The sequence below is a fragment of the Monodelphis domestica genome, chromosome 2 (genome assembly GCF_027887165.1).
Source record: "Monodelphis domestica isolate mMonDom1 chromosome 2, mMonDom1.pri, whole genome shotgun sequence".
Lineage (NCBI taxonomy): Eukaryota > Metazoa > Chordata > Mammalia > Didelphimorphia > Didelphidae > Monodelphis > Monodelphis domestica.
The window spans coordinates 414241529-414267120 of record NC_077228.1 but is presented as its reverse complement, the minus strand read 5'-3'; the positions used below and the strand labels follow the sequence as shown (position 1 = coordinate 414267120).

Sequence of the window (25592 nt, the reverse complement as noted above, 5' to 3'; positions counted from 1 at the left end):
GTGTGCTGCCAAGGCAATGCAAACACAAAGGCAATATGAAGATGGAGGAGGTGGTGTGGCCACTTCTGCTTGTTTTTCCTCTTTTCTCTTCTACCCTATCATTTCATCAAGCAAAAAATTACTGAAGTTGAATGTCCAGGGCAGTTCAGGTTATACCAAGATTCATAAATTGGCTTCCCTGCATTCAAGGAACTTAATATCTTTGGAGGAGACAAAATAAATGTACACAAGTAAGTATGATATAAGGCAATATAAATTAAAGGCTCTGTGAAAGATACAAAGTACCACCGGACGTTAGAAGGGAGAGATCACTTCTGACTGTAACAAGGACTCACATTTCTATTATGCTAAGGCTGACAAAACATTCATTCCAACCACCTTGATTTCACTCTAATGTTAGTGGTGAAGTAAGCTGAGGCTCAGGTCAGTTAGCAGATTTATTGTCAGTCATACAGATGGTGAGTAATCAGGAAAGACTTTCTGGTAGATGTAACATTTGAGTTGGACCTTGAAGAAGGAGGTATGACTTAGCTAAAGGACTTTGTGAAAAGCAATCTTTTTCACAAGCTAAGAAAGAAAACTGGGTAGGAAGGAAAAGAATAAGAATTGAAACAGTGGCATATATTTAAATTTGACCAAGACTTCACAGAATAATGAAGTCTTTAAAGGAAAGAAACTTTCTCCTTTCAGAATATTTGCTGCTTTGAAATAGATTACTTTTGCCAGTATTTTATCTAGAATCATAACTCTAGAATTGAAAGGGACTTCAGAAGCATTTAGTCCAACTTTCTCATTTTACAGTTAAAAAAACTGAGGTCTGAAGAAACTTAAGTGACTACAGTCCAAAGAGAGTAATCATCAGAGATGGATTCTTTTGGATTTTATATGCAGAATTTTCTCTTCTCTAGAGAGGATTAAAAAAATTCATTTTATGGGAATTTAAGCTTAGAGATCCTTTTCTTCTCATAATAGGAAAGACTTTCTGAGAAAGGTTTTTATTAAATTTCTTTTATGGGGGGGGCAGCTAGGTGGTTCTGTGGAAGCCAGACCTAGGGAGAAGAGATTCTGGGTTCACATCTGGCCTTAGATACTTCCTTGCTGTGAGACCCTGGACAAGTCACTTAAATAACCCTCTTCCCCTTCTCATTGCCTAGTCCTTACCACTTTCCTGTCTTAAAACCAATATACAGTATTGATTCTAATAAGGTAAGATTTTTTTAAAATTCCTTTTATCACTCACATCAGGCAAACCTTCAGCAGTACAGCAACTTTGCAGTATTCTCCACTCTTTTTTCCCAGTGGTACATACAAGGTAAACTTCCCTTGTCTGCCTTTTCCTACATGCAAAAAATTCTTTTTATGATCACCCTGTTATCTAGACCCATAGACATTTTTTACATTCCTTGGGAGCCTAGGATCCCTATACTTAATATATTCCTAAACTTTGCTCACCAACTCTTTCCTGTTTAATCTTTGGTTTTACAGTTTCTATTGGATTTGAAATCTAATGTTACTCTTTGTCACCATGTCACCAAGAAAAATTGGAAGCAAGACTTTCAGTGAATATTAAATTTTCTGGTATTAATTTTATTATTAGATATATTATAGTCCCAGGATATGATGAAAAGTAAATGAATTTCGTCTCAAGCAGATTTGCTTGCTGTTGTCAGAATTAAGACATGAACACAGGTCTAATGACTGAAAGTCCACCACTCCTTCTATTTGGACATATTGCTTCTCATCAAAGAGTATGTGTTAAAGGCAGAAAGACTGAGTACATTTCTTTTTGATATGTTAATTATAATGTTTGGATCTTTCATCACAAGCAATACCCTGCTGAGTTTTGTCTTGTCTAGGAGTGACTCTCTATTGGCTTGGTGCTTGGAAAAAGAAGCTTTGTTTATTCACGATGATTTTGATTATTTATTATGTCACATCTCACAGACAATACACTTAGTTTTTCTTGAACAAAGACATGTTTTTACTAACAAAGAGACCTGTTGAAACATGACAAAAGGAAATTTCCCCCAGAGTGGGAACAAGATACATGGCTGTGTAATATGATGAGTTTACAAGATTTCTAAAATCTGATAAGTTAAAAATTTGGTCAACTGCCATAAATCTATACTACTATTTAATCTGGAACTCAAGCATTATATTTCATTTGAAACACTATGATTTAAAACAGGCATTGTGACATAGGAACTTAAACTTTTACTGGATAAAGGACTCACTGTTTTGAAGCTTATCCAGTCTTGAAGTTTGTAGTTTGTGAATGGAATGTCACCTTTTAGAACATTAAACCACAATTTTCAAAGAACTTGATTTGTCAGGATATTTCTTTGTATTTTTAAAGCATTTTAAATGAAAAACCCCTAAACTTCTCAAGGTTTTCATATCATCGAACCCTAATTCAGAAGAAAAGTCCATAACAAATAATAGCTATTACAGTCAAATTACTCTCCTCCTCTTAGATTCTTAAAATTTGTATGAATATGAACAATAGAAAAAAATTATAGAAATCTCAAAATTACTAAAAACTCATGTTATTCCCCCAACCTGATCCTCTTAACATTATGCCTCCTCCCCTATTGTCAGATGCATGGAAATCTTAAGCATTAAGTAAATTCCTTTAAAAGGCAACCCAACCAATTCCCCCATCCCTTTGTGTGGTAGAACCAATATAAATGCTTTAACATTTTGCTATCTATGCAAATTAAGTAACCACAATTACAATTAACTTCAGAATTTATATGAAACCAAGATAATTAGAAATAAACATCCGGAACAGGAGGACTGCTTAAAGTTTTACATCAAATTTTAGATTTAAGTGTTCTATGCTTTCAAATAAAGTTGCGATTAACATTACAATTTGTTCTGCTTTCAAAATTAGAAAAATGCAAGTAAAATATGAATAAACAAAGACACTTTTTAATAACAATATTTCCCCCCCCCCTTTTTTTTGTTTTCTCTACCTCATACAGAATGTGACAAACTGAGGAGAGATGGTTATCGAAGCTCTCAGTACTACTCTCAGGGACCTACTTTCTCTAAATCCAGCTTGGCCTGTGACACCTACAAAGATGAAGATGAAGAAAGTGATCAGAAGGTAAAATCACAAACCAAGTGAATATCTAAAGGGCATTTCTTGATCTTAAATCTAACTGTGCACTTGGAACTATTTTCAGAAAACCTAATATTATAAAAGGAATCCTGGATTTTTGAGTAAGACAATGTGAGTTTACATCATTGCTTGGCTATTTGCTACTGGCTTTGACCTAAGCAAATTATTTCTCTTCTTTGAGTCTTCATATTTCATTCCTGCAAAGTGATGGTTCTCTAATATCCTTTCTCCTTTTTTTTTTAACTCTATGATCCTAAATATTTCATGTTCTTTATACAAATGAAGAATGTTGTACAAATGGCACAGACTAAGTGTAGTTGAATGCTATTTTAAGTTTGGGTTTTGCTTTCTTTGTAATTTCCATTCTTTGATAATATCCTTGGTGTAACTGTACTTATTTACCAATAAGGTAAGTAAAAATAAGTTAATTTTAAGGCAAGAATGAAGATAAAGATAGGAGGGTTTGTGGAGATGTTGCCTTGTTCAAAGTATTTTAAATTTCAAAGTAACAAATAGCCCACTACTTACCCAAATAGAAGTTCGACTTGTTTTCTGTGGTTTTAGTCAGGTTAAAATTAACATTCACCTTTAAGAGGACTAGGGCCAAAGTGATTTTGCTATAGACATAAATATGAAGGTGCTTGATGTAAGAGTCCATTAATACCACAAGTGAAATATTTTCATACCCACAAATAATTAAAATCGGAGTTAAATATGCTTACTGGTAACTTGTTTTTTATTTGTTTTTGAACCCTATTGTTAAATGTTCATGTTGCTGATGCTTCACTTTCCTTGAAGGATTTTCTTGATGTTTTATAAATGGATTGTGTATAACAATAACCAGCAGTTTTAATCAGGTTGTATAGTATTTTAAAACTTCATACACCACAACCTAGTACAGATGTTAAAAGAAACATGATGATTAAATTTCTAGATTGTAACAGGGAGTTGTATTTCCTTCTACCATGATTAGAAAAGTCTGAAATTCAGGTCCATTGGTTTCAACTCCAAATAAATGGTCCATTAGACACTTAAGACATCCTTGAAGAGAACCGATTCTATTTTATAAATATTCTCAATCTCAGGGTAAAGAGGAACATAATTTCACATTTTTAGGATAATTATAAATTCGCTGATAGGATCTGACTAGTAGATTGAGTTGCTATAAGGGTCATGTTAAAAAGTCAATAAGTATTTATTAAAGGGGCAGGTAGGTATTACGATAGATAGAGTGCCAGGTCTAGAGTTGAGAGGACTTGGGTTCAAATTTGACTTCAGATACTTTTTAGCTGTGTGACCCTGGGAAAGTCATTTAATCCTGATTGCCTAGTCCTTCCACTCCTGTTTCAGAAGTGATTTTAAGACAGAAGGTAAGAATTAAAAAAAAAAAAACTTAAAAAAAATAACAAGCATTAATTAAGCCCATGTGCAAAACAGTGAGCTAGTTTAGGGAATACAAACACAAACAAAAAACCTTATCACTTAAGGAGCTTACATTATCATTAAGGAAGACAATGCATGAAAAGGAGGTGAAAGTTGGAGGAAAGTGGAGAAGGGGACATGATGGCAAAGTTCCAGATAGCCAGGAGTGGAATCAGGAGAAGACTAAGGAAGGCTAGTCTCAACCCTTCTTCCAAAATGAAGTTTGGAGAAGAATACAGCAACATGGGGAGGGAGTCATTTCACCAGTGGGAGATGAAGGGATCTTCCTGGGTCATCTGGCCATTCTCTTTTCTATGACCACAGACTAGAGCCCTTTATCCCAAACTGCTCATTCTTAATTGGGAACTCTTACAAGACAAACTGGCAGTTGGGAACATAAATCCATCACCACTAGAGGAACAACAAAGTCCGTTTGCTTCTGCATTCAGAGATGCCAGTGTCATCTTTATATGTCCAAACCACTATGCTAAATACTCCTGTCAATATTTATCCTAGTTGCTGCCATGTTAATGCCTGTTCCATAGGAGGTGGTCTTTCTGGATTTAGTAAAAAGAACAGCTGGGGTGGGGCATCAAGAAAGCTGAATTCTGGGCTCCAACTTTTCCCAGTAACTGATTCTAAAGAGATTGCTTAACCTCCCCAGCACTTTAGTTACATTACCCATTAAATGATGAGGATTTTATGTTGTATAGTAGAAAGATCACTAAATTTAAAACAAAAACTCCTAGGTTCTAATTCTAGCTTTAACTCTAATTAGGCATGTGATTTGGGGCAAGCCATGCTATTTGCTAAAGCTTTATTTGATTAAACTTTAAAACAAAGAGACTGGAATTGGATAATTTCTGATCTTAGATTTAGAGTTTAGAGATTTCCAACCACTTCTTTTTATAGAAGAATAAACTGAGGCCCAGGAAGTTTAGGTGACTTATTCAGTCACATTTTAGTACGAGATTATGTGATTTGAATCCAGCTCCTCTGATTCCATTGTTTCAAAATTCCTTTCTGCCTCTAACTCCTATGATCTGATCTACTAAATGATCTAAAAGATTCCTTAGGAAGAAATGTTGTTGATCAGAGATGACTTTTTCATTCTAATTCACATATGCATTCAGCTATTTTGCCCCATGGGAATAATAGTCACCCCATATAAGTCTTTAAGGGTTTCTAAGTTCCCTTCTGTACAAAATATATTTCGTTAGTTTCAAGCTGACCAATGATGCTTTCCATCTCCCTACTTTTATTTTTGAGTAATGTTTAATTGGTTGGTGTATTTTTTTTGGGGGGATACAGTTATTTGGAATAGAAAACTATTAAAATTCAAGGGGGAAATATAGTTGATGGGTAATATGATGAGAAAGTTTCCTGAAATATAATGACACTAAAATATTTTTTAATTATGATATGAAATTTTTTATCAGGTGAGTTTCTAGTAATAAAAGGTAGAAAAAAACTCCTTTTTTATATTAGTCTATACATTTAGTTTTATTTCTTAAACTATTTGTTTTATGTAAGACAAGCTGTTGCTTAGTAATCAGATCAATTAGACACTAGACACTAATTGTCTCAAGTAATGCTATTAAGAACCCAAGAATATTATTTTGGTTTTCAGATTGTTTTACGGGAAGATTTGTAAAAATAAAATTGTTATGATTTTAAATATTTTTAAGTAGTAAAATTAAGTTTCAGAGCCTTTCTGCATGAATTTAAAACAATTTACTGCATAATAAATACTTTAAAAACTGAGATACCTTTTTTACTAATGTGTCACTCAAACTATAATTTAGTACAGGCAGATAAATGGGCAGATGGGAAACTGACAGCTTTGAATAATACTGATTAATGGAGTACTGTTAACTGTCACTTCTATCTTAAGGCATAGTAGGATTTTACCCATTAGCAAAATTGCTTCATAAGCCTTTTAACCTGCTATAGACTTTAAATGTTTTTCACTGAAGTTTGAGCTTTTGGGGGGGAGGAATGAGAAAGCCCAATTTGTTTGATTCTTCAAAATATCACTTTAATTTCATCTACCTCATGACTAGGTTGACTGTAAGGTTATTAATTTTTTGTCCCCAGAACCTCTCAGAATCTCTACTTACTCATTTATAAAGAATGTCATTTGTCACCTTCAATGGTGAAATTAAGTACTGCTTAAATATCATTTTAAAATTATAAATGAAGAGGAGAAAATGGGTTTACACCATGAACTGACATTTCATTGATTTCTCTTTTCATATTATTTCTTAATGTGATACAAATTATGTTTTGATTACATTAAAAATGGAATGCCTATCCTTTTTTGGTAACATGTATGAAAAAGGAAAAAACGTGGACAACTTGAGTATGCCACTAATATTCATGAAATATTAAAAGATGTACAAGAATGAATCTAGCTCATTGAGTAAATAATTCCATTGAGGATTTGTTGAAATCACTCAGATCAAGCTAATACTATTTGGGCATTATAGTTAATGAGATTATAGAGAAACTAAGCTTAAAACAGTGATAACTCATTGTAGACAACCTCAGGAAGAAAGGGTTGGAAGGGTTTTTTTCCCTAGGACCCACAAGTATCATGATCTTGACCAAAACATCAGATGGCATCTCCATAAGAGTTATGGGACTTGAGGCAAATTCACATGTGTTACTGTGAATTTAAGCTTCTCATTTTTCTGATGGAAAAAGAATTGAGGCAATAACAATAATAACAACAAAAGGACTTTCCCACATTATTACTAATTTGTGTTTTAAAATGCAAAGACAGTTTGCGAATCTTGTCCCTGACTTTCTGCATAATTCATCCTTTACAGTGGTTATTGTACATTTTTATATTGTATGTTCTTGTTGAATCTATTTCTCCTTATTCTTTCTTTTCTCTTCTTTCTTGCTCAGCAGTCTAGTTGTTTAGGCTGTCTCTTTCAGTGTTGTGTTAACGTCTGCAGTGACTTGGTCCCATGGAACTTTAAGGTACCTGTCCACCATTAAGCTGCCATACATACAGCTTGATAACATTTTTATCACATCCTCCACCTTTTTTGTTCACACTCATAATTAATGATTTGATCATAGTATTCTCTGTCATGGAATCTGCTCTATAAGATTGCAGAATTAGGAGATATTTGATGTTTTCCATAACAAAGTGCAAATGCAACCTGATGTAGTAGGTGAGGTCAGAAGCCTTGGTCTTTAGTTTTCAGTCTGGCACTTACTGGCAGTGTGATTGTGAGCAAGTCACTTAATCCCCTTGAAATTAATATTCTTTACCTCTAAAATGCGAATGATACTTGGTGTGCCATGTGCCTCATAGGGTAATTGTTAAGAAAATGCTAAATAAGTGATAAAACATTAGGCAAATATGAGCTATTATTATTACATGTACATTGACCATCATGTGCTACTTAATACATTAGGATCATATTAACATTAATATAATAGAGTTCAGGTAGTATTTTCATTGGGAATGATATTAAATGCCATCTTCAGGGAAGATGGTGATAGAAATAGGAAGTCTCAGTTATGGAAGTCAACTGAGATATTTTTAAAGAGAATCCCATAATATGAGAAGGGATTTTTAAGTTTTCACTTGGCTATGGTTCATTAGGAAGCTAGGGAAATAAAACATTGTCTAAAAATCATTTAAATAGGAGGAAACAAAAAGGGATACATCTGATTCACAATATGGAACTATTGAATAAAAGTGAGAAAGACTACTTCCACTGGTTTACAATAAGAACAGACTTTAGTAGTCAGTCAGCTCACATTTATTAAGCACCTACTATGTGCCAGGCATTGTACCACATTCTGGGGATTCAAGGAAAGGCAAAACAAAACAAAACAAAAAAACCTACCAGTCTTTACTCTCTCAGGGAGGTCACAGCCTAATGGAGGAGATAGGATGCAACCAGCTAGGTTCAGACAAGATACAAGGATACAAGATACTTAGGGATAATCTCAGAGAGAAGGTGCAGAGAATACTACTATTCCTGATGTAGTAAGTGAGGTCAGAAGCCTTGGTTCTTAGTTTCCAGTCTGGCACTTACTGGCAGTGTGATTGTGGGCAAGACACTTAATTCCCTTGAAATTAATATTCCTTACCTCTAAAATGGGAATGATACTTGTGGGCCAAGGATGAGGGATAAAAATCAAAACAATTCTGAAATTTCACTTCACATCTGGCAATATGATTAAAGATAATAATAACGAAAATAATGGGTAGCATCTATATAATATTTAAGTTTTTTAAAACTTATACTTGACAAATATTATCTCATTTTATTTTCACAACAGCTCTGAGAGGTATTATTTTATTAGCCACAGTTTATAGATGAAAAAACTGAGATAGACTAAAGTTAAATGACTTGCTTGGGATCATAAAGCCAGTAAATATATGAGGCAGGATTTGACCCTAGGTCTTCCCTAATCCAAAGTCTGAATTCTATCTACAATGCTATCTCAGCTATCTCAAAAGAAGAGAAATGTCAGTGTTGGAGAGACTGTAGAAATATAGGTTTACTCATTCACTGTTTGTGGATCTGTGAATTGCCCCAACTCTTTTGGAAAACAGTTGAGAATTATGTGAAAAAAATGCCTAAAGTATCATTTTGACTTAAAGATCCTACTGCTAACATATTCCTCAAGGAGGTCAGGGATGAAAAAAGAAAGATCCTCTATCATCAGAATATTTGTAGCAGCACTTTTTTTATAATAGCCAAGATCCTGAAAAAAGGAAATGCTCATTTATTGGAGAATGACTAACTAAATTATGAAGACTATGAAGAGTACAGAAAATCATGGGAAGAAATTAAATGATAAAGGAAACCAGGAAAACAATCTACACAATTAGAAAAACAATATGCATAATGGTATAAAGGGAAAGAACAAGATCAATATAGAAACTGAATGCTGTAATGTTATAATAATTAAGATTGGAGGCAAAGAGGAATAATGAGAATGTGCCTCTTTCCTTTTTCACAGAAGATGGGGTACCCTGAGTGTGGAATTCTGTATATAATATCAGATGTGGTTAATGTTTATGTTTATTCTGCTGAACTGTTTCCCCCCCTCTTTTTATTATAAGACATGGTTTCCTTGTAAGTTAAGGGGTAGAAGAAAATATTGGGAAATTAAGGTGATACAGAAACAAAATATTCATAAAAATTAAACTTACTAATAAGGTTGGTGATGAGTGGATGTAGAATACAAATTGTAGGGGATTGAGAAGTAAATGGGAGTTCAGAAAATGGTGAACAAGATTTTCTAGGAATTTGTGATAGGGAGAAGACATATTGGGTGATAGCCTGAAGAAATCATAGTCAATAGATGCTTTTTGTTAAGATTGGGGGAGACCTAGACATAACAGAAGATGGTATGGAAGAAGTCAGTGGATAATGAGAGACTGGTGATGAAAGAGATGGTATAATTTAAAGGAGAGATAGTGCAAGGAGAAGGATGGGATCAAGAGTCTGGTAGGAAGAATTAGTTGATCTTGGCAAGAAAAGCCACCTAAATCAAAGACTGGAACAAAGGAGGAAAAAATGGTGTTTGATGAAGGATTTTGACACTTTAGGGAGATAATACAGGATGTCTATTGCTATTATTTTTTAAATGATGGATGGCCTTTAATATTCCTAGAGGTATTTTAATCTATAAAAGTGGAGACTTGTTCAACTAATTTTATTTCTAAGGAGTAAAATTTCAGCTTAAGGAAGAGGGAAAAGGAATCTGGACCTGGTGGTTCATCAGTTTGGGGAATTTAGCATGCTATATCTCCTGCCAACATTGTCAGCTACATATCTCCTCTTTGACAGGGTAAATGGCTTGCCTGAAGACATATATTGCTATTATTTTTTAATAAAATAAAGAAATGAGTTTCTCTTTTGAGATGGAAGAGAGGAAGATGGTTTAAGTTTTAGGTAAGAGGGGATATGCCAGATGTGATAGAGAGCTAATTAGTCAAGAATAAAAAAGATCTTCCCTGTATTAGTGAGTGCCCTATTGAGATTACATAACATAAATTTGTAGTGAACCTAGTCTACATAGTTGTCTTATTTTTAATAGCACATAAAATAGGAGCAAAGAAGCCTGATTGAGCGCAATCCAGAGTGTATGCTTGATGAGGTCTGATTGGAGTTGAGAAAAGTGGGCAAGTGATTCAAGTTACCTGTGGGTATATTGTTGAACTGTTCAACTATAAGATCAAGACTGAAAGTAAGGCCAATATAGAAGTGATGGATTAGGAAAATTGAGAGGAACTAGAGAGATCATGGAAGGGATGATTAATAGGTTAGGAAGAGTGACATTGAAGTTTAGGAGGATGTATTGGAGAGGGAAATTTCAGAGATCTGCAACATGGATATAGAACAATTATTGGTAATGATCAGATTGTGGTTATGTGGTTGAAGTGAAGTGAAAGATGAAATTCATTGACATTTAAGAGGCTGATGAGACCAGAATATTCAAGGAGATTATTACTATGTATATTGATGTCCCTACTGTATTTAAGGTCAGGATTTGGGATAGAAAGGAAGAGTAGCATCTAGGACCTGAACTCTTTAAGAAAGAATGAAGAATAACCTATAGGCTAGTAGATGACTCCAACAAGGATTTGACCTAGGTAATCAGTCAATCAGTAACATTCATTAAGTACATATTAGGTCATTGTATTAAGTTCTGGGGATAAAAAAAAAGGACAAAAGATAATCCTTGTCTTCAAGGACCTTATTATCAAATGGGGGACACAATATGATATGAAATATAGACAAATAAATAGGAAATAAGAAATAATTAATAGTGGGAAGACACTAGAATTAAAAGAGTTTAGGGAAGGCTTCTAGTAACAGAAGCAATTTTAACTGGAACTTAAAAGAAAACTAGGGAGGTAAGTGGACAGAATAGTAGTGGAAGAGCATTTCAGACTGGGGGAGAGCAAGAGAAAATACTTAGAATTGAGAGATGGAGTGTCTTGTTCATGAGATGAGCAGGAGGCCATTGCCAGTGGATCAAAGAGTACACATAAGTAATGAACATCAATGAAGTAAGGCTCAAAGGAGAATAGTTTGCTGAATTATAGTGGAGTCAGAGGAATTCTTGGCAAGTGAGAATAAACAGCCGAATGCTTCACTGAAATGAGAAGATCACTTAGTAGTAGAGATAATGGTTAAGGATGCATTTGCTTCTCAGTAGAGCAAGGCATTTCTTGATATAAGAAGATAGAAAGATTATGAACTAAAGGGGTAATTTATGACCACAGAATGGGGGTTTCTAGACACAACTTGGATTAAGAAGGCATAGGAGATCGACTTTGGAAAGGTAGGGCTGAGGAGGATGTGGAGAGTTCACAGATAAATAGGAAAGAGAGAATTTTCATCTTAATAGATAATGGTTCCAAAGTGGCTCTCATGTTATAAGAAGGACATTGATTATAGATGTTGGTAAATAGTGGGATCACAGCATTAAATTATAGTGCCATTTACATTAACTATTATCTGAACTCTTGTTACTTGGTAAATTTTCTCAGAAGGGTGAATGGAGCTTTGTCATTTGTCATATTGATATAATCCCTGGTGACTACCTCATGGAAGCTAAGGTATACAGTATAGCATTGTTTCATTGTGATAGTTATCAATTCTGACACTTTCGAGGGAAAAAGTAGGTTACTAGGGCCCATAACCAACATTGAAAGACACACAATGGGCAGAACAATGTTTCACCAAAAATGGACAAAAAAGAGAAACTTCTGTGTAGTATAAAATAGGACTGTTCATCACCTGAGTACTTTGCTTTCTTTCCATTTAAAATGAAACAAACTTTGTTTTGTTAATATTTGTGGTTTTTTAAACTGTCCTACTATATCCTATTGTAAAGTTATCTTAACTTTATTGTTTAAGATAAGTTGAGTAAATGTATCTAACCTTATTTCTATCTATGTTTACAGGGTTCCCACCACCCCCAAAATGATTTAGTTTAGAGACAAATAGATATCAATCCCATTCCCCGTTATGCTACATCCAGATGTGAGTCCAGTGATCTACACTGTATTAGAGATGGAAGAGGCCATAGAGATTCAATATTAATTTTTCATTTTATAGAGGAGGAATTTGAGCTCAGGAGGGATTAAATGACTCACCTGGGGTCATTTATGTATATGAATCTGTGTATTTGTATGTTTAGCTGGACACAAACATGTCTAAATACATACAAATATACATAATATGTCTATCTAATTGAACTCTATTGATAGTGTTAGGATGTGGAGTAGGAGTAGAAATGTTTTGTAGAGTCAGATAATAGGATGTCCTCTCCACAAAAGACTGGGCATCACTAACTTATCTTTATGCTTCTGTTTCCATCTGCCTTTTCATCATCATTGCCAACTATAACAGTTTGATTAGAATGCTGTTGAATTTGAATTGTCTTCATTGTAATGACAGCAGTATAAAAAGGGCAAATGTAATATTAGTGAAAACCATTTTTAATTGATGTTCTTATTCTTTAGACCTGTCCATGTCATTAAAGAAAGTCACATACCACTTTATTTGTTGTGCCTTAGAAAGTAAAAGAAACTAGAACTCCATTAAAAAAATAGATTTTAACAAGAGTAATTTAAGCCACTTATACTGGCAAATTCTAATGAATGAATACACAGATTTTAGTATGACTTTCCTCCCCAAAACTTGCTACTATCATTCACTAAATATGTACACATGTACCTGCACAGCAGTTCTTTTTTTTATTAATTTATTTTTTTATAAATGGCAGCATATTAAGTTTGTAGTATTACATACCTATATCATTGAATGCTTTCAATAGTCTTTTGAGATAGGGTAAGCATTCTTATCTCCATTTTGCAGATGATGAAACTGAGGGTCAGCAAAGTTAAGAGACCTGCTCCAGGACTCTAGGAAGAGCAGGTAGCAGAGGCAAAGTTTAGACAGAGATATTTTGACATCATCCAGTGTTCTTTCTACTCTCTCACCCATCTTCTCATTGGGACTTCAGTGCTGTTTTTCAAAATTTATTGAAATGAGTTGTCATAATATAATTGAATGCTGGACTAGATACCATAATATCTGAATCTGAGTCCTGGTCCACCATTCTCTAGCTTGTTGCTTAACTGTAATTAAATCTTTTGTATATCTTGTTTCCTCTTCTATGAAAATGAATAGAATGATCACTACTCTACTCACCATGGAGGCTTGTTGCAAGAATCAAATTAAAACTGTGTGACCCTGGGCAAGTCACTTAACCCCTACTGCCTAGCTCTCACTGTTTTTCTGCCTTAGAACCAATACACAGTATTGATTCTAAGACAAAAGGTAAGGTTAAAAAAAAAGAAATAATATGATACTCCAAAATCATTTAGTTAGAGAAGAAATCATAGAAACAATTAATAATTTCATCGAGGAAAATGACAATGGCGAGACATCCTTTCAAACCTTTTGGGATGCAGCCAAAGCAGTAATCAGAGGTAAATTCATATCCCTGAGTGCTTATATTAACAAACTAGGGAGAGCAGAGATCAATCAATTGGAAATGCAAATAAAAAAACTCAAAAGTGACCAAATTAAAACCCCCCAGCAGAAAACCAAACTAGAAATCCTAAAAATTAAGGGAGACATTAATAAAATCGAAAGTGATAGAACTATTGATTTAATAAATAAGACAAGAAGCTGGTACTTTGAAAAAACAAACAAAATAGACAAAGTACTGGTCAATCTAATTTTAAAAAGGAAGGAAGAAAAGCAAATTAACAGCATCAAAGATGAAAAGGGGGACATCACCTCTGATGAAGAGGAAATTAAGGCAATCATTAAAAATTACTTTGCCCAATTATATGGCAATAAATATACAATTTAAGTGATATGGATGAATATATACAAAAATACAAACTGCCTAGACTAACAGAAGAAGAAATAGAATTCTTAAATAATCCCATATCAGAAAATGAAATTCAACAGGCCATCAAAGAACTTCCTAAGAAAAAATCCCCAGGGCCTGATGGATTCACCAGTGAATTCTATCAAACATTCAGAGAGCAGTTAATCCCAATACTATACAAACTATTTGACATAATAAGCAAAGAGAGAGTTCTACCAAACTCCTTTTATGACACAAACATGGTACTGATTCCAAAACCAGGCAGGTCAAAAACAGAGAAAGAAAACTATAGACCAATCTCCCTAATGAATATAGATGCAAAAATCTTAAATAGGATACTAGCAAAAAGACTCCAGCAAGTGATCAAAAGGGTCATCCACCATGTTCAAGTAGGATTTATACCAGGGATGCAGGGCTGGTTCAATATTAGGAAAACCATCCACATAATTGACCACATCAACCAGCAAAACAACAAGAACCACATGATTATCTCAATAGATGCAGAAAAAGCCTTTGATAAAATACAACACCCATTCCTATTAAAAACACTAGAAATCATAGGAATAGAAGGGTCATTCCTAAAAATAATAAACAGTATATATCTAAAACCATCAGCTAATATCATCTGCAATGGGGATAAACTAGATGCATTCCCAATAAGATCAGGAGTGAAACAAGGATGCCCATTATCACCTCTATTATTTGACATTGTACTAGAAACACTAGCAGTAGCAATTAGAGAAGAAAAAGAAATTGAAGGCATCAAAATAGGCAAGGAGGAGACCAAGTTATCACTCTTTGCAGATGACATGATGGTCTACTTAAAGAATCCTGGAGATTCAACCAAAAAGCTAATTGAAATAATCAACAACTTTAGCAAAGTTGCAGGATATAAAATAAACCCACATAAGTCATCAGCTTTTCTATATATCTCCAACACAGCTCAGCAGCAAAAACTAGAAAGAGAAATCCCATTCAAAAGCACCTTAGACAAAATAAAATACCTAGGAATCTATCTCCCGAGACAAACACAGGAACTATATGAACATAACTACAAAACACTCGCCACACAACTAAAACTAGACTTGAGCAATTGGAAAAACATTAACTGCTCATGGATAGGATGAGCCAATATAATAAAAATGACCATCCTACCCAAACTTATTTATCTATTTAGTGCCATACCCATGGAACTCCCAAAAAATTTCTTTACTGATTTAGAAAAAACCATAACAAAGTTCATTTGGAATAACAAAAGATCAAGGATATCCAGGGAAATAATGAAAAAAAAAACACAAATGAGGGGGGCCTTGCAGTCCCAGACCTCAAACTATATTACAAAGCAGCAGTCATCAAAATAATTTGGTACTGGCTAAGAGACAGAAAGGAGGATCAGTGGAATAGACTGGGGGCAAGCGACCTCAGCAAGACAGTATACAATAAACCCAAAGATCCCAGCTTTTGGGACAAAAATCCACTATTTGATAAAAACTGCTGGGGAAATTGGAAGACAGTATGGGAGAGATTAGGAATTGATCAACACCTCACACCCTACACCAAGATAAATTCAAAATGGGTGAAAGACTTAAACATAAAGAAGGAAACCATAAGTAAATTGGGCAAACACAGAATAGTATACATGTCAGACTTTTGGGAGGGGAAAGGCTTTAAAACCAAGCAAGACATAGAAAGAATCACAAAATATAAAATAAATAATTTTGACTACATCAAATTAAAAAGCTTTTGTACAAACAAAACCAATGTAACTAAAATCAGAAGGAAAACAACAAATTGGGAAAAAAATCTTCATAAAAACCTCTGACAAAGGTTTCATTACTCAAATTTATAAAGAGCTAAATCAATTGTACAAAAAATCAAGCCATTCCCCAATTGATAAATGGGCAAGGGACATGGATAGGCAGTTTTCAGATAAAGAAATCAAAACTATTAATAAGCACATGAAGAAGTGTTCTAAATCTCTTATAATCAGAGAGATGCAAATCAAAACAACTCTGAGGTATCACCTCACACCTAGCAGATTGGCTAACATGGCAGCTATGGAAAGTAATGAATGCTGGAGGGGATGTGGCAAAGTAGGGACATTAATTCATTGCTGGTGGAGCTGTGAACTGATCCAACCATTCTGGAGGGCAATTTGGAACTATGCCCAAAGGACGATAAAAGAATGTCTACCCTTTGATCCAGCCATAGCACTGCTGGGTCTGTACCCCAAAGAGATAATGGACAAAAAGACTTGTACAAAAATATTCATAGCTGCGCTCTTTGTGGTGGCCAAAAATTGGAAAATGAGGGGATGCCCATCAATTGGGGAATGGCTGAACAAATTGTGGTATATGTTGGTGATGGAATATTATTGTACAAAAAGGAATAATAAAGTGGAGGAATTCCATGGAGACTGGAACGACTTCCAGGAAGTGATGCAGAGCGAGAGGAGCAGAACCAGGAGAACATTGTACACAGAGACAAACACACTGTGGTATAATAGAACGTAATGGACTTCTCCATTAGTGGCGGTGTAATGTCCCTGAACAATTTGCAGGGATCTAGGAGAAAAAAACACCATTCATAAGCAGAGGACAAACTGTGGGAGTAGAAACACCAAGGAAAAGCAACTGCCTGACTACAGCGGTTGAGGGGACATGACAGAGGAGAGACTCTAAACGAGCACTCTAATGCAAATATTAACAACATGGCAATGGGTTCGAATCAAGAACACATGTGATACCCGGTGGAATCATGCGTCGGCTACGGGGGGGGGGGGGGTGCGGGGGGAGGAAAAGAAAATGATCTTTGTCTTTAATGAATAATGCATGAAAATAATCAAATAAAATACTATAAAATTTTAAAAAAAGGAAAAAAAGGAAAAAAAGAAATAAAAAAGAATCAACTTTTAAAAAATGGTTACAGAGTTAGCTATATAAACTTTAAAACATTATACAAAAATTAGGGGTTGGTTTAATTATTGTTGTTTGGATAAGTAAATTAAATTAAATGGTAAGATAACCTTGGTTCTTGGCAAATGATCACCACTACCTATTTTAAATAATAACAATAATATCATAATGGTTTTCTCTACAACTCTTATTTTCCTCAATGGAATTAGAAATTTATCAAGACCAAGTTTAAAAGAGAGTGCCTTGTTAGAGGAGTTCCTACTCAGTTTCTGTGTATTTTCCTACAAAAGTAGTTTGACCCCCACTGCATCTCTTTTTGATGAGTCTGCAGTGTCCTTTTGTCATTGAGTAAAGCTGAGCTGTGACTTTCTTTACGTTCATCATGGACTGATTGCTAAAAGAAGCTCCCTCTTTAAATACCTTTGAAGTTGCTGTAGGAAGAAGGACACTGGAGGTTATTTAGTATGAGAATATCAAAAGTGACACAGCAAGCAATGTTTCCCATAGAACTCTGATAAGGTTCAGAGTAAAGCTTTATTAAAGCTTGACGTACTTTAACAATTTCACACTGATGTTTCTATATGTATTTATGTATTGGGAAGAGCAGGGATGGTTGGTCTGCAATAGCTGTTTCTTATGAGAACTAGCCCACAGATTCAAAGTCCAGAACAGATTAGAAATAGGCTTAAAAATTGTGTTTAGATTTTTTGGGCTGGATTCAAGAATTTTTTTTTAATTAAAATAGAAAATGTAACCCTAAGCAATATTGTTTCTTCAGCTTGTCTTTCTAGGTCTATGGAGGTCTATGGAAGAGTAGCACAGAATTTCAGAGTTGTAAAAAATCACAGGGGTCTCTCATGTCAAACTTGTTATCTGAGCAAGAATTTTTACAACAAACTGTCAGATAACCAAGCACTTTAAGCCTTTGCTTTAAAGATGTCCCAGTGACAGGGAACTTACTATTTCCCCAAGCAGCCTCTCTGTACCTCAGTTTCTTTATCTGTAAAATGAAGGGATTGTTCCAGATGATCTCTAAGGTTCCTTCCAACTCTTAAGTCTAGGACCCCTACAAATGTCTGGCTTTATACTTAATCCTATGAAATTACATCTTAGATTAGGTCCAGTTTTCTGGCTTTTCATTTGTTTTTTCATTGTTTTTTTCTGGATCTGCACTGTGCTACTAAGTGCATTAGTTATCCTTCCCAGTTTTTTTTGTCACCTGCAGATTTGATAAGTAAACCAAATATGCCTTTATCTACATCTCTGGTTTAAAGAAGAAAAAAGCTGGACATAGTTGAATTAAGGCATGAGCTATTTGTGGCTGAAGCTGTGCTGATTTTTGAGGTTCACCACTTCCTTTTTAGATGTTGACTACAAAAACCACTGGTAAATTTTCAAGATGTGTGGGTGTTTTCCTTGAAATCCTTAGTGTCTTCTCTTGTCAGTTATTTTGGCTGAATTTGATTTTCTAGACTCTTAAATAAATAATAAAATAAAAATTCCAAAGTTGTATTTCTCAGCTATTTATATGCTATCTACATTTCTCTTTTTCTTTCAGTGTTCCATCTCTTCCTCAGAGGAAGAAAAACTCATTGCTACCAGGAGAGCCAGAACTCCCACTTCAAATGATTTATCTGATATCAACACGCAGACAAATTGGACCAAGTCACTTCCCCTGCCAACACCAGAGGAAAAGATGAGACAGCAAGCACAAACAGTCCAGACAGATGTGGTTCCTATTAATGTAACTGGTATGCTTTTACAGTTTAGTTAAGTTTGTATGCCTCTGGGGAAAAATATGCAAACATGGGATAGAGCTCTTTAATATTCTTACTTATTTTTTCTCCCACAGAATTTCACTAGTTTTGCATTTAATTTTGGTGCATAAAAAATAGCATTATCTTCAACCCAACACTTAATTTAAAGAAGAAAGTATTAATTAATTCTGTCTTTCTTACTCTATATTAATTTTTGTTCTATTCGATCAACTAAAGAAAGATTTTTTTCATGGAAAAACCATCGTGTTTTAAGATTTCAGCTGTGAAGAAATTTCTTGTTATCATTTTAGAAAGAAGCAACCTTAAAAATTCTGTAGTCCCAAATCTGAATTTTACAGTTAGGGAAACTGAGACACAGAGAAGGAATATAGACTTGCCCAAAGTCACATAGTTAGTGGGAACATTAGGTCTCCGAATTCTCTGTTCAGTTCACTTCCCCATATAACTAGCAGTCTCTGAAGTGTAGTCCTTGGGAGTAGAGATTTGATATTTACCTTAAACTTTTTCAAGTGGAACAAATAATGCTTGGTTTTGGAATATTCTTTGTAGACAGTTTTAAGGTCTAGAAACATCAAGCAATACAGTGGTTACTGTTAAGCTATAATAACTAACAACTATTCACATTTACACACTCTAGCACTTTAAAGATAATGAAGAGCTTCTCTTTCAAGGCAGGAGAATTAGATAGGACAGGTATTACTTATCTTTTTTTAATAGAGGAGGAACCTGAGGATTAGATAGATTAAATGACTTGTCTCCAGTTACACAGCTTGTGTCAGTGTCAGAATTTGAACCCAGATCTAGTGATTTTTGTTGCTGTTATTTAGTAAACAGGTTAAAAAAATGAACAGGACTAGATTTAGGTTCAAATTCTGACAGTCACAAAATTTTAACCTTAAAATTAATATATATGTGTGTATGTGTATATCTCTCTATCTGTCTATCTATCGACATACATATACAGCTATTGTTATTGAGATTTACCTTCCTCTTAGTAGCTCCATTTGGGTTTTTCTTGCCAGAGATACTAGAGTTGTTTACCATTTCCTTCTCTAATACACATATCTACACATATGTATATCCTTTAGTTTTAAAATTAAAAATTTAGAATATGGTCATTAATTTTCTATATATTTAAATATATTAATTTTAAATCATTTTCTATGCACATTCTTTTTTATTATCAAGACTTAACTATTATCTTTTGTGGTTAGGATAGAAATAAAAAAGATAAAGTTTAGGAAAGATTCTTGTATTCATATTGTTTTCTTTCTTCAAAAGGCTTTTTCTTCTTAATATCTAATTGCAGCCAGCAGAGAATGGAGATGGTAAAAGGCTTGGACAGTAATGCAGAGACCAGATAATCCACCCCTGAACAATGCAGAGTTGACAGTTCCAATCATTTTAGACCAGATTTAGATGTAATAGACCAACTTTACTAATTATAGATTAAAATATCTAAAATATGTCTCATAGGTTTAGTTGGGGAAGAAAAACAATGGTGAGCAGGGAGGAATTTTCCATAAAATTGAAAAAACTTCCCCCAGCACCAGTTCTGAACTGTTTATTAGTGAGATTGCTGGTGCTCATTGCCAGCAGAGGCATCTGCGCAGTGACACTAGTCACTGTAGAAATGGCTAATGGCAATGGGTTTTTTTCTTCCTGGTAACTGGAGGGCTGTTTTTTGTTTTTGTTTTCTACTTAGTAGAAATGGGAATGTTATATTTAGCTCTCCTTATTTGAATTCTTGAAAATCCTAACAAAAAATCAGTTATTTTAAACTCCAAGTGGTCTTCATTCCACATATGTTTATTTCATTTTAGATTCACACATCATATTGTATGCATGGCATTTTAATCTCTTCTATTCATAACCATTAACATTGGTCCTTCTATATCTGTAGTTATATGGCTATCATATAACTATCTTACTTTTTATAAATATAAGTGGCTGTCTTACAGCAGAACACATCCTCTGGAGGGTGGGGTTGGGAGTTAAATCTCCTAATTCTCACCACACAATAAAGTCAGTATATAAACAATCTTGGAATCCAAGGCCAGAGAAAATATAAAATCTCACATTGTGATGAATATTACTATAAAGTGTAAGATTTTGTTAGGCTTTATTAGGAGACTGCATTATCATGAGAATAGGAAATCGCAAAGATAGTAGACTTTAGCACAAAAGATTATTCACTATATGAAAAAAAAACCTTAGTGACAGATAAATGTTGGCAGAGAAAGTTCAGCCTTGTTTCTTAAAGAATGATGTCTCCTTTCTTTGGCAATTAAAATGCTAGCTAATTATAAAAGGTAGGCAAAAGCATATTACAGGTATGAATAAAAAAATGGAGTTGAGATATAAATACCCTACTTTAAAAAACTTGTCTGCTTCTTAAAGGAGTATAAAATATTTTTAAAATAGTTTAGTTGTCCAAGATGACCCATTATACATTAATCTTCAGTATATTGCTAAAATTGATAGAGAAAAAATGGTTTTGATTCTATTTCATTGAATTTCTATGCCCTTAGATATTCTCTTTACTTATAATGATTTACCAGCTTAATAATTTTAATTTGCATCACAGATAGTGGTTTTTTCTTTCTAAATATGCATTTTTCATATTTTTGGTAGAAGTTATGAAAAATAGTTAAAACTTGAAAGGATTTGTAGGTGAACTAACACACCATTTCTTGTAGGGCCCTATTTCATGCCCTCATTTCCTTGGGTGCACTAGTCACCCTGTGGTCTGTTCAGTTGTATAGACTGCACCTAAATCCATTACTTTAATTCTGGAGTAAAGCCTTCAGGCACAGAAATGGGGCATTAGCGCAGCAAGCTATATACCTAGGGTCAAAAATTGATTGAATCCCTTGGGCCTTGAACCAGATGGGACTCAACATCTTCCAGAACAGATATGGAGGTGTGTGTGTGGGTATATGTGGGTATAAGGAAAATATCTGATGAGAATGGATAACTGAGCTTGGAATCAAACAAGCTGACCTAAACAAAACAATACGAGAAATTAGTATTAAAGTAGTTCGACAAAATGTTACTGAGTGATAAATTTTGAGCTATTTATGGATGAGAAACGCATATTGCTTCATTCACACTGACCTTTTTGGGCCAAGATCTAAAAGGAGCTATTAGTTCTCACACTACCAGATGGCAGACAGCACAAGGAAAGTTAACTGGAGTCAAAGTGTAAAAGAAAATGATCCTCATATCCTGCTTGTTTTTGCTTCCAACATTTCCTTGAAGCTTTTTGTTTTGTCTTTTTTTTTTAAGAAGGAAAAAGCTGGAGGAAAAAAATGCAACTTTCTATTACCGTTCTGTCACATTTTTAAGTCTGAATGATAGAATGAAAAGTGGATATTGAGGGTGTCCCAAACGTCTTCATGCAGTTTTAAGCTATATAGCCCAAGTGGATTCAATAGTTTAAATAAGCTTTAACAGCTAAAAAGTGCATGAAGACATTTGGGACATACTGCATGCATGTGCGCGCACACACACACACACACACACACACACACACACACATGGATGTGGGCATGAATTTTTATTTCATTGGTAAGGGATGTCCAAATGGCAACTCCCTCTTCCAGTGTAGATCGGCTCTCTGCCACATACATTTTAGAGAGTTGACTAGAACACTAAAAGGTTAGTTAAGTGACTTGTTCAGGGTCCCACAGCCAATGGTGTGTTATAAGCAACAATGAAACTGAGGTCTTGTCAGCCTAAGTCTAGTTCTCTATCTGCTCTACTATACTACCTTTCAGTATTTGATATCATAAATGCTAGTTATTATTCTATGTGTTTAATTTAATTCACTGAAGTGAATCAATGAATGGTGGCTCATCTCTCTCTCTCAGCCTTTTTGTTATTTTATAAAGAAGTCCTGGTATGTTCTGATACAACAGAGCCTTCTCTTCTTAGCACATTTCTCCTTTCTTTATCAGGACCAGATTTACTGACAAAACTACTAGGAAAATGTTCTTTCTTAACTATACTACTCATAAGCAGCCAATCTGTGTTCCTTGTGAGTTTAATTTTTTTTATATTTCAATTTTATGAGATTGTCTGTACTTTTCTTTTCTAATAAGCCTGTTTTTACAAGACACTTATGGATTTTGTAACTGCTTATAGGTGGCATAGTAGTACCTGGAGTCGGGAAGATATGAGTTCAAACCCAGCCTCAGATACTTGCTAGCTGTGTGACCCTGGGCAAGTCACTTAATCTCTGTTTGCCTTAGGTTCCTCAACTGTAAATGGGGACAATAATAGCACCTGTCTCTCAGGGCTGTTGTAAGGATCATAGCACTATATAAATAGCTATTATTATCATTTTAAAAAAATACTTAATTTGGGTGTTTGTTGAGACCTTTAAATCTAATGAACTTTTTCACAATTCCTTGCTTTATAACATAATAGTAGACAGATGTAACCAGCATTTATATCTAGTACAGTTTGCTGAGAAAATAATTTGACTACTAGAAAATATTTGTTATGAATGAACTGCCTCTTTAAAAATGGGGAGGGCCAGTGTGGTGATAATGCAATGGAATTCCAGGTCTGGAGTCAGGAGGATGTGGTTCAAATATGACCTCAGATACTTCCTCTCTACATGATCCTAGGCAAGTCTCTTAACCCCATTTGCTTAGCCCTTCCATCTTGGAGTTATTATTGAGACAGAAAGGAAGAGGTGTTTTGTTTTTTTTTTTGTTAAAGTAGAGGTAGTTTTTGGCAGCTCAAAGAATATATAAAACAGCTGTTTCACCTCCTTAATTTACTTCATGGCATGTATAGCAATTACACAAACTTAAGCCCTAGAAAGTCACATGGGTCATTCCAGCGTTCCAAGTCTGAATGTGACCTGAGCCTAAATAGTTGCACTATCCTTGGGTTTGGGTTTTTTTTTTTTTTTTGTTTAAACCTTTTCCTTATGTTTTAGAAATCAATAGTAATAGAGTGGTAATGGCTAGGCAAATGGGGTTACATGACTTGCCCAGGGTCATACATCTAGGAAGTGCCTTTATGGAGATTACAATTTTGGAAGATTAAAAAAAGAATGGTGACTTACACCGAGCCTTGGCATCATGTAAGGCATTTCAGTAACTTGGGTCAAAAAGAGATCTGTTTGCAGATAACACGGCTGCCCTCTTCTAACTTCCGATGGGATAAAAAGGCATTTTGCTGCTTCCTTGCCTGGGGTTTGGAAAGTGACTGGGAAAGCATCCTTTGCAGTTTTGCTCCCTTGGGATGCACCTGGCTATTGAAAGGAAGGTAGCCAGCCTCCGTGTGCTAGTGTGCTTTGTGTCTCTTTCCCCTTACGCCAACATTCTCATCGTATGACTGAGCTAACATCATTATTAATGCCTTTTTTTCATTTCTACAACAAACTACTGGAAGAAAGTGCATGGTGTCAGCGTGCTTTAAATTAACTTTGCTTTGCTTGTTCCACTACTCTACATTAGGGGAGAATTTCGACCGCCAAGCCAGCCTTCGGCGGTCTCTAATTTACACAGACACTGTTGTAAGACGGCCGAAGAAAGTCAAAAGGAGAAAGACTATTACAGGAATCCCTGACATCATACAAAAGGAGCTAGGTATGGCTCATCAGAACTGTATTTCATTGCTCTTCATCCTCACTGCCTACCATTACTTAACTAATCCCATTTACTCATGCTTATAAAACCAATACAGTCTGATGGCCTGTTACTGCTCTAGTGGGTTGGAGTCCTTTGAAGCTGACTTGATTCTTTAATACTCGTGGGCTTGGTGAATTTGGGTGAAGTGGTGGACAGAGGAGAGAATTTCTAAATTCTGAACTGGGATGGTAGAAATTTACAGATCCAACAGCGGGTGCTTTAGGGTTTATAAAGCAATTTTGTCATGGCAGCTCTGTGAGGTATGTTATCATCTCATTATTCCTGGGATTTTTAGTATTCTCACAGGTATATTTATTATGCAAGATTTAAGATTTCATTTAACTTAAAGTTTAAATCTTCAGATGAGAAAGGACTGAAATTTGATTACTTGGCAATAGTGTTCAACTATTATCTTCAATAAGATATATCTAAAACTGAGTTTGAGAATAATTTAAGGGACACTGATCACATTTCACATACTAACTAGCTCAGCAAGCTTATTTGTCAGCAAGTAACATCAGTGAAAACAGTTATTAGCATTTAATTATTTTCCTTTAACATAGTTCCAAGTTTTTATTTTTTAATAATATTATCTTCCTTACCTTATTCTAAAACTTCATGGGATTTTAAAGAAACTTCTTTTTCCATTTCTAAATTTTTCTAAAATATGTTTGGGATATTATTATAATAATAATTTCCTTCATTTTTAGAGCAACTCTAATCTTATTTTCTGTAAGGATGTCTGGGAAAGCCATTTATTCATGCCTCTAGGAATATCAGAGTAGTTCTAGTTTTCCTAATTCTTACT

At 34.6% G+C, this 25592-nt stretch overlaps 1 protein-coding gene across 7 annotated transcripts in view; it reads left to right on the top strand.

Annotated features, from left to right (window-relative positions):
* Positions 1-25592, top strand: part of NHSL1 (NHS like 1) — a 268808-nt gene that overhangs the window by 223702 nt on the left and 19514 nt on the right. For 4 of the 7 annotated variants that reach the window (XM_007484624.3, XM_007484626.3, XM_007484629.3 and 1 more), the window contains exons 3-5: positions 2985-3109; positions 18917-19109; positions 24611-24742. In XM_007484624.3, the coding sequence (XP_007484686.2) occupies positions 2985-3109; positions 18917-19109; positions 24611-24742 (450 nt within the window). The remainder of the gene's footprint in view (positions 1-2984; positions 3110-18916; positions 19110-24610; positions 24743-25592) is intronic. The other 3 variants (XM_007484625.3, XM_007484627.3, XM_056818875.1) reach the window with 1 other exon arrangement.